At 59.8% G+C, this 9,378-nt stretch overlaps 1 protein-coding gene across 3 annotated transcripts; it reads right to left on the bottom strand.

Annotated features, from left to right (window-relative positions):
• Positions 1 to 409: 409 nt before the first annotated feature.
• Positions 410 to 8,138, bottom strand: LOC311604552 (serine/threonine-protein phosphatase 2A regulatory subunit B'' subunit delta-like). Of its 3 annotated transcripts, none has more exons than XM_084794520.1 (14): positions 7,107 to 8,138; positions 6,459 to 7,029; positions 4,933 to 5,157; positions 4,736 to 4,839; positions 4,543 to 4,645; positions 3,723 to 3,797; positions 3,559 to 3,645; positions 3,116 to 3,272; positions 2,278 to 2,326; positions 2,109 to 2,198; positions 1,650 to 1,825; positions 1,209 to 1,327; positions 975 to 1,093; positions 410 to 779 (listed from the first exon to the last, which is right to left on the bottom strand). In XM_084794520.1, the coding sequence occupies exons 2-14, from the start codon at positions 6,750 to 6,752 to the stop codon at positions 689 to 691; spliced, it is 1,689 nt and encodes a 562-aa protein (XP_084650646.1). In that variant the 5' UTR covers positions 6,753 to 7,029; positions 7,107 to 8,138; the 3' UTR covers positions 410 to 688. The 3 variants fall into 3 exon arrangements, with proteins under 3 accessions (XP_084650646.1, XP_084650645.1, XP_084650647.1); XM_084794519.1 differs by having other exon boundaries at positions 6,459 to 7,026; XM_084794521.1 differs by lacking the exons at positions 6,459 to 7,029; positions 7,107 to 8,138 and adding an exon at positions 5,792 to 6,397.
• Between the last annotated feature and the right edge of the window lie 1,240 nt (positions 8,139 to 9,378).

The following is a 9,378-nucleotide window of genomic DNA, read 5'->3' as shown; positions in this document are numbered from 1 at the left end:
GGAGAGTGGTAGTGGACTGACCGCTGACTTCCTCTTGCTCAGGAAGTTCCTGCCCAGGAGGTTCGGGTGCCAGGGTCTACAGTCCCTACCCACCTTGGTCTTTGGTCCTTGGGCACCACCTAACTCTAACCCTACCCCTAAGCCCTAACGGGAACAGGAACCCTGTTGCACAGATGGCAGAGTGAGCAGGATTGAGGACAGGAGTGCTGTGTCCAAAGAGAACCCGGTGTTTGTGTGGGAAGTCGGAAAGAGCAGAGCCTGGCCTCGTGATTGGCCATGAGGCAAGACCGTTATGGTTGTGGACTTAAGGTGGCGAGTCCCTGGCTCTATGTTCCGCTATGTGTTTGTAGCTAAGGACGTCAGTCATTCCCGTGACATCACCACCTCCAGAGTGCCGTCACACAAGGGATGAAAACCATCGAAAACTTTATTGAAAAATAAAAAGTGACCCGCCCCTCTCCCACAGGCCGCAACGGTGTCACGTGGGGCCGGGGTGGGAAGGCACCTGCAGGTGGCCAGGGTCCGGTCAGTGAGGAAGAAAGATCCCATTGTTCCAATGAGCCCATTACTCCCGTGACCCTGGAAAGTCTGTGCAACTCGAACAATCACGTCATGGCTTGTGTGGGAGCAGGAGCGGGGCAGGCCGGCTGCAAGCACAAACGTCATCCCCCAAGTAATCCCGGGCACATCACAGGGGCCGCGTGAGGTCGTACAGGTTCACGTCGTCGTCATCCTGGTCATCCCAGGAAGGGTTCAAGTCCGCTGGGCTCAGCTCGAACCTGGGGTAGAGAAAAGGCGGGGCTAGAATCAGCGGGCGGGGCCGACGGTAAGAGCGCAGTTAGCGGCAGCTTCCACGCGGGGTAGGCAGCAGTGAGGGGAGGAAAGCTGAAGGGCAGAAGTTGAGTGGCCCAGGGCGATGGGCGGCGCCCTACAGGAGAAGCAGGATACACGCCCCGCGGGAGCCGCCCACTCACGCATCCTCCCAATCGTCCCCAGCTGTGGCCGCCGCTTCCTCGGCCACCAGGAAGTCGTACTCCTGCGCTGCGTAGACATCCCAGTCTGAGGGAGGGGGGCCGTCGGGGGAGTCGGCGTCCTGCGTGAGAGATGTGGTGGTGACTACGGCGGAGATGACCAGTCTCACGCCCTAAGTCCGCGCCCACATCGGAAGTCACCACTGGAAATCCCTCCCCAACACTGCAGACACCCACCCGCGCCGGCGCCGCCCGCTCCCGCTGCTCCCGGTCCAGGTATTTGTCCACGTTGAAGAACGTGTCGAAGAAAACGCCCGCGAGGCCGCAGCGCTTCAGATCATGCAACGTGATCTTGCCTGCGTGGAGCACAGCGGGTCACATTTCTCGGGGAGGGCAGTGTCCCGTGGGAGGCAGCCACACCCTACCATGTTTCACAGACACACATTCCTTAGCATGTCCAAGCTATGCCTCCCTGGAAGCCTCGCCTTGTTCCCAGAAGCCCTGCCCCTCTCAACCCATGCACACAAGGACCCAGCAAACCCCTCCTCAGGCAGCTGCTCCAGCCGCTCACGGAAGTTCCGCCCACTCAAACCTGTCTTTAGAGAACTGTTCGCGGAAGGGCACTGGCTCCAACTCGCCCACCTCCAGCCTCCCCCGGAAAGTCCCGCCCCCTCTCACCAGGCACCCGCGGCCTGACCATGTCCATCATCTGGCATGCACAGTCGCGGAAGGGCAGTGGCTCCACGTCCCGGGCCTCCAGCCGCTGGGCCTGCTCCTCGTAGAAGAACTCGAGCTCGAACAAGGAGAGCGCGCCGTCACCGTCCAGGTCCATGCAGCGGAACCAGTACTCGGTGCTGCGTGGGAATTAGGGTGACTTGGGTGGGACACACGTGACACACGGAGAAGGGGGAGAGCATGCTGTCCCCGTCCAGGTCCATGCAGCAGAACAAGTACTCAGCGCTGCGTGGCACGGTGTGTAGGTCACGCGAGGGACCTGGGAGTGTTGGGGTGGGCACAGGTGACACAAGGACAGGGAAACAGCACCGGAGACTGCCAGGTGAGTGACAAGGATGGGTGACTGACACAAGCTCAGGGACCAACTGCACGGAGACTCCGCCCGCGGCCCCTCCCACATACCTGGTGGGCGTGGTCTTATCCTCCTCTGAGAGCAGGAACCAGATGAAGTCCGCATAGCTCATCTTCCCGTCCTTCCGCACCTTCCGGCCCCTGTGGGTGGGTGGTGTCAGGGCCGGCCCGCCTGTGACGTCACAGGGACTCCCCTTGCCACCATTCTCCCAGCAGGTACCGAGTCACAGCACCGGAGAAGATCCTGTCGATCATCCTGGAGGAGATGGCTGTGGAGGGAGTGGTGGCTGAGACCCCGCCCCTTTGTGACGTCACCCACAGCTGTCCTGCCCATCAGATCCTCCTCTTCAAGTCCCTCTCAGCCCATCTGCTACACACTGTCACTCACCCAGGCCCCGCTCCTCCACCCCTCAGCCCTGGTCCTATCCCTCCGCTCTGCACCTGCCCAGTCCCTCAAGCATGTTGTCTCAGGCAGGCATGACCATCTGTCCTATTGTCCCCGTACCGATGCCACCCTGCCACGCCCATCAGCTCTTTTGTGACTTGATCTATCTCCAGCTCTCACCCAGCTGTCCTGCCTGTGTCCCCATCACCCAGGCCACGCCCCCTCAGTGCAACAACCACACACCTTTGTTCCCAAGCCCAAGCCCACCAGTGCGTGTAACCCCAGATCACCTGGCACCCTGTCCTCTGTCCTTCAATCAGCCCCGCCCTGTCATTAGACATGCCCACTGAGCTTCCCTCCCAGGCCTTTCATCTACCCAGGGCTCTGCTCCATGCTCCCTGTGGCTCCACCCCTCTGCCCATCAAGGCCAGTGACCTCAACTCCCTATCACTCAGAGGCCACGCCCCTCTTCACCAGGGTCCCGTTTCACTTCTGCCCCATCATCAGGTCCTGTTTGTTGTCTGTCCCCCTGTAACCCCACCTTGTGTCCCCACAGGCCCCGCCCCCGGACCTGATATGTCAGGTCACGCCTTTCAACCATAAGGCCATGGTCCATCCATCGTCCTGTAACTCCTCCCCATCCATCCACACAGGCCCTGCCCCCCATGCTTACCCCCATCCCCATGCCGCCCCAGGTCACGCCTGTCAATCATCAGGTCGTGGTCAGCATCCAGCTCCCAGAACTTGCAGTAGATGACATAGAAGTGCTCGTAGGAGAAGAACTCCGTCAGCTGATTGATGTCAGGCTCCACCTCCAGCAGCGCCACATTCTGAGGGGGCGGGGCCTGGGTGGGACATGCCCACTCCCCCCCACGGGTCACCCGACTTTATCTGGCGGGGACACTACCCTCACACTATATCACATGGATAGATGAATGGATGGTGGAGGGGGGACAGAAAGGGAAAGGTAGGCCACGCCCCCATCCTTATGGGACATGCCCCTCACACAACATATACATGGATAGATGGAGGGAAAGAGACAGGTAGGCCACGCCCCTTATTAATGTCCCCAGATGGCTATACCCCTTCCCCTGGAAGCCCCATTTCCAATCACACCTGCAGAAAGCTGCTCCGCCGCAGCTCTGAGCACGTGATTCTGCCAGTCCACGACCTGTTCACTGTGTAGAAGATCCTCTGGATGACCTGCAGGTCACAGCAGGGGCGGGGTCACACACGCGGCGTTACGGCGGGCGCGGGCGTGGTCAGGGCCTGTCACTCACCGTCGTAATGTAGCGAGAGTGGAACTCAGAGGCCTCTTTCAGGAAGGACAGGCCAGGGTGAGTGTTCACCACATCCTGTAGGGGGAGGGATCACATGGGTAGGATGGAGGAGGCCTGGAAGTTGATGTGGCCCAGGAGAGGGCGTGGCCTCAGACAGGATGAAGCCTTGAATTGTCATATGCAGAGGACTAGCCCGGGGTGGGGCCATGGCCGGTGGTGTGTGGGTCTGACCAGGTACAGGTGGGTGGCCAGGCCTGGGATGTGCAAGAAACCAGGCACGGGTATGGGGGGGAGGCAGAGGCAGGGGGAGCGGGGAGTGCACACTGGAGGGGCATGGTCCGAGCAGAGAGGATGGACCTCTGAGTAAGGAACAGCCCCAAAGAGGCAGGTCAAGGGCAATAAAAAGGTCTGGAAGACGGTATGACCCTGGTGGGGGCGTGGACTGGTATATGGTCCAGACTTAGAACAAAGGTTCTAAGGCCCTGGGGCAGCAAGGGCAGGAGTTCCTGCCCCAGGAAGTTGGTACCAGGGAGGGCAAGGCTTGGCCTAGGTCTTGAATGTGGACTGGGACAAGGAAGGGTCTGGAGGCGTGCCCCAGGGTGGAGGCATGTCCCATCAAGTGAGTGTGGCTTACAAGAAGGCCCAGTCCAGGAAAGGGACAGGGCAGGGGCTGGGACAGGCATGTCCTCACCTGCAGTAAGTCCTGGTATACCAGGTATCTGTTTCCTGGGTGGGCGTTACCTGTGGTGTGGGCAGGGCTAGCGAAGTGGTAGGGACCTGTGAAATGGGCATGTTCCCGAGAAAGGGGGCGTGTCCTCACCTGCAGGAAGGGCACGAAGTCCTCCTGCACCAAGAAATCTGTCCCAGGAGCCATGAGCAGCCTAACGAACCGGGAGGCATCATCATGACAAGTCAACAGAATCCTGGGGGTGGGGAGAGAGCGGGTGGTGGTGGCTTCACTTCCTACCATGACCGCTTGGACTCCAGCCCCTCATACACAAGCGCATACTCACTTCCGCCACGTGGCCACGAACTTGTGTACAGACACAGACCCTGTGCGCTCCCCGCCAGCGCCATAGAACAGAGGGGCTTTCCAGTACAGCGGGCAGCCGCAGGCCTGTGGGGTTGGAGCGAGGGGCGAGGTCATCAGGTGGCAGGGCCCAGGGACATCAGAGGGCAGGGCACAGGGTAGTCAGGGTGAGGGGCCCACCTCGGCCAGGGCGCCCATGTCCCCCAGAGCCGCCCTCTCCTGAGGGAACCCGGAGAACACGCGCTCCACCCTGGCGATAACATCATCCACGCGGCCACCAAGACTCCGCCCTCCTTCCTGCTCCTGCTGCGTGGGGCGCCCGCGTGGAAAATGGAAAGCCGGGATGATGCTGTGGCTGGTGGGCGGGGCCTGGGGGGGCGGCGGCTCCTCCTTCCTTGTCTGGGCCTACGGGGAAGGCAGGGATGGGGCGTTACCTGGGGGGTGGGGGGGTCAGTCACCTTAAGGACATGCCCCCTCCTGTCAGCGACTAACCCGTGATTCACGCCCACAGCCCATCAGTCACCCTCAGACTCCCCTGGCAGCCTCTGCCAGATTAACATGGGGTATTTTTAGCCTTTGCAGTTGCTGGGAGAAGGCGGGCGGGGCCCTGATTGTGGGCGGGGCCAGGGCTCCCGACCAGCCCCTTCTAGGCCTCCGTGGCCCTGACTGGAGCCTCCTGGTGCCACCCAGACCCTGTCCTTCTCCGTCTCCCCAACAGGACTGTGACCTGAGCTACGGACACCTCGGGACAGACAGGGACCCACAGACACACCACATACGCCCACCCCTTAGGGACTTAGTGAGAGCCTAAGGGACCCCTCAACACACTTTTCCTCCCTCACTCCGACAGGTATCACACGTCGGCCCCACCCCCTAAAGACACACGGAGGGCGGGATACACGGACTTGGCGCTAGGGAGAGCCCCGCCCCCCACACCTGACAGGTGTCACGGGGCGGACCCGCCCCCGACACGCACACGCGGATGGAAGCGCGGACTTAGGGACTCAGACGCGGACGACACAGATCCTGACGGACGCACCTGCCCCAGCGCCCGCAGCCTCCGGCGGAAGCGCGACGGCAGCACCAGGTCGCACCCCCGGGCCAGCGCCGCCAGCTCCCGCCGCACATGGTCGCCGTCCGGGCCGCGCGGGGGCGGGGCGGGAGGGGCGCCGCGCATGGGGGACGCGGGGCGGAAGGTCAGCGGGGGAACGCGCGCATGGCGGGCCGGGGTGCGCTCCCTGCGGTCCGATGCCCGGCGGCCGTGCGCGGCCCGGAGTCGGCTCTCGCTGTCCTCCCCGCAGGCTGCAGCCCAACCCTGCCCTCCCTCCCCGGCAGGCCACCGCTGCCCTCGGCGTCACGTGACGCCGGGATTAGGAGTCCTGACAAGTGACAAGTGGTCAGTAGGGAGTGAGGGTGGGGGAGGGACGGATGCACACGGTGGAGGGGGAGACCGGAGGTGTGCGCCTGCGACCACGTCCTGTGACCGCGACACCATCCCCTGTGACCCCGAGGTGACTCCTGTCTCTCCCGGTATTCCACGGAGGGAGGAAGACTCGCTGGGATTCTCTCCCCCGCCACACAAACAGAGACTTCCGGTTACGAGACTTAAAACGCGCTCTTTCACTTTAATTCGCGAGAGCGACAGGTGACACCTGTCAGTCACCCGAGATCCCCGCCCCCAGCCTCCCCGCGGCTCGCACACTCACCGCCCTCCTCCGTGGGGACCGCTCGGGGCGGGCACTTCCAGCTGTGATTTGCAGCAGCGCGCGGGGCACGTCGGGAGTTCTGTAGTCCGCGCTTCCGGTTGCGTCCCCGCTTCCGGTCCCACGCACCACAGGGGTGTGGCGTTTCGGGTCCGCCCGGTGGTCCTCTTCCGGGTCCGTGATGCGGCGCAGCCCGTCCCTCAGCGCGCGCTGCACGTCGGGATCGCTGAGGAAGCGCAGGAACAGCTCGTCCATCTTCAGGTGCAGCGCGGGCCGCGGCGGGTTCCGGGGCGCCATAGCGCACGGAAGTGCGGTCGCACGGACGGAGACGCGAGGCGGACCGACGGAAACGCTGCCTCGGGGCCCGTAAACTCCGTAGGCGGCTTCTCCGGCTTCAAAACAGCCGCGTCTAACCTCGGGGTTAGTGCGTCATCATGGCGCGACATCAACACTGCGGCCGCAAACCGGAAACACCGGCCGTGTCGGGCGCCAGAGCGGAAGCGCGGCCCAAGCGCGGATACGCAGGGACTCTGGGTTGCCCACGCAACTACTCAGGCTTCAATACAGCCGCCTGCTGACGGAAAAAAAAAAATGGGTGCAGGGTTGTTGCGTCATCGCGCCGCGACGTGACGTAACACGCTGGCCACTTACCGTAAACAGCGGCTTTATAGGACGCGGCATTGGACTTCCGTGCTCACGGAGTGATGGACAAACGCAGGGGCGGACGGACATGCGGCCCCACGCGGGGCGGGTCCCGGAGGGCGGGGAACCCCACGCGCGAAGATGCCCGCCGCCTCCGCAGGTTTCAAAACAACCGAGTACGCCGCAGAGACAGGCTCCGGAGCGGGATGGAAACGTCATCGCGCAGCGACAATAACAGTGGCTTTACGTGGCACCGAGCCGCACGGACGGAAGAACAAACACAGAAGCGGAAGCACGTACCCTTGCCGGGCTCCGCCTCTTCCGGGTTGGACACCCCACGCGGGCTGACGTCTGCCTTTTCCACAGGCCGCAGTACACTCTCCTAGTCCTAAAATACAGGGTCCAGTGAGGACAATACGTCATCGCGCCGCTACGTAAACACTACGGGTACGCGTCGTTGCTTCGCGCCCAAAATACCACGAATCGGGGATTTACTGGCGCCAAAAGGGACACTGGGACGGACGGACCCAGGCAGGGTTGGAAACACCACGCAAGGGCACGCCCCTAGTATGGGAGCTTCAAAACGGCGGCGACAACTTGAGAGAAGAGCCGATTGGATCACCAGGAGGATACAGCTACACTGTAGAGCGACGTCATCACGACGCGCTGCAGACCACTCACACCGCGATTTCCACTCACTGCCGGGAGGGTCACACATGGGTCCCAGGGCCTATGAAGCAACCCCACAGCGGTTCTTTGCTGGCCGTCTTTTCAAAAAGTCATAAGAGTTCTGCGCATGTGTCACACCTGCCAATCACCGTGCGGGCGGGGCCGGGCGTCCTGTCAGTCACTCTGAGCAGGACCCGGACTTCCTGTGAGTCACCCTGTGCCCAGGCCCTAACCCTGAGGGTCACTCACCCAGTGTGTGGGACCAAGGAGTCCTGTCAGTCACCCTATGGGCGGGACCCTGTCATCCTGTTGGCTGGACACAGTCACCCCTTGGGCATGACTCAACAAACAATAGGCGCCTTCTTTGGTCAGCTTGGAGATAACAAGCATGCAGGAAGATGAAGATGAAGACTAGTTATTGATGATTTAATGTATGCCACTGAAGGCAGTGTAGGTTTCGATCTGGTCTCAGATAAATATCTTACACTATCTCCACAGTTTGAGTGATACAAAATAACCACTGTTGTTTATGCTCCTTTATTCTCAGGGACAGTAGGAATGACCTTCGGAAGAAATGGATTAACTTCTCACAGCTTTATTGTGCACCCAGGTATTATAGATGGGTGTTGTAAGGAAGAAGTTAAGATGGCATATGTAAAGAAGGAGATGCAAGTTGTTGCAAGGGATAGAATTGCTCAGCTGTTAACTCTTTCCTTACATCAAGAGCAAAGCCGTAGAAAGAATGGGTGCAGTTGGGAGTACTGGAAGATGTGTGTTCTAGCAAACAATAGTTAACGATCAGAGACCCAAATTAATGGTGCAACTGAATGGTGTTTAAATAGTAGGTTTGGTGAATATAAAAGCAGATGTCACAATCCTTTCTCCAAAGTCTTGGAATCCAGATTGACCACTTCAGGTTTATACATAATTTATAGAAATTGGTGAATTATCTCAAATATCTCAATCTTGTTCTCTTCTTATCCAATTTACTGGTCTGATGAAAAGATAACATGAAAGACACTAGTCACAACCCTTCCTTCCTTACACATGCAAGTTCCTGCTGTGCAGCTGCCTCAGCTTCAGTTGCATGTCTTACAGTGCATAGCAGCAGCCACACACACGCAGATATGGCTTGCTAGCAGTGTTGTGCCATACAGGCTGTTCCTAGTGACTGCAATTCATGCTAAAGTCAGTGAACCCTGTTAATCAAGATGGCACAACACCCATATCACACAGAGAAAGACTGGGGGGGGGGGAAGCATACACACACACCCCACCTCCAGTTGGCACAGCCTTAGTTGTATGTTCTACCCATAGTAAGGCCTTTGCAACTGCAAACAGCAAGGCACACTACTGCATACCCATGTAAAAAGGTGGCCACATGAGATTTTTCCATGCATATTCTCATCCAGACAATTCAACCTCAGTTAGCCTTATCCAAACCAAGGGCCATGAAGTCACGACTCCAAAACTCATGGATATGCCAAAGGTCACATGTGGAAGTCAAAGTGCAACATGTTAGGGTCTGTACTTTCTTCACTCCATGTGGCTCTGTAGAATTCAACAGAGGTCATAGGGCTTGATGGCAAGCACCTTTCCCACTGAGGCGTCT

The sequence above is a fragment of the Acomys minous genome, assembly GCF_964271855.1.
Source record: "Acomys minous genome assembly, chromosome: 9".
NCBI lineage: Eukaryota > Metazoa > Chordata > Mammalia > Rodentia > Muridae > Acomys > Acomys minous.
Note: the sequence above shows the minus strand (reverse complement) of the source record. Positions and strands in the feature narration are given on the sequence as shown.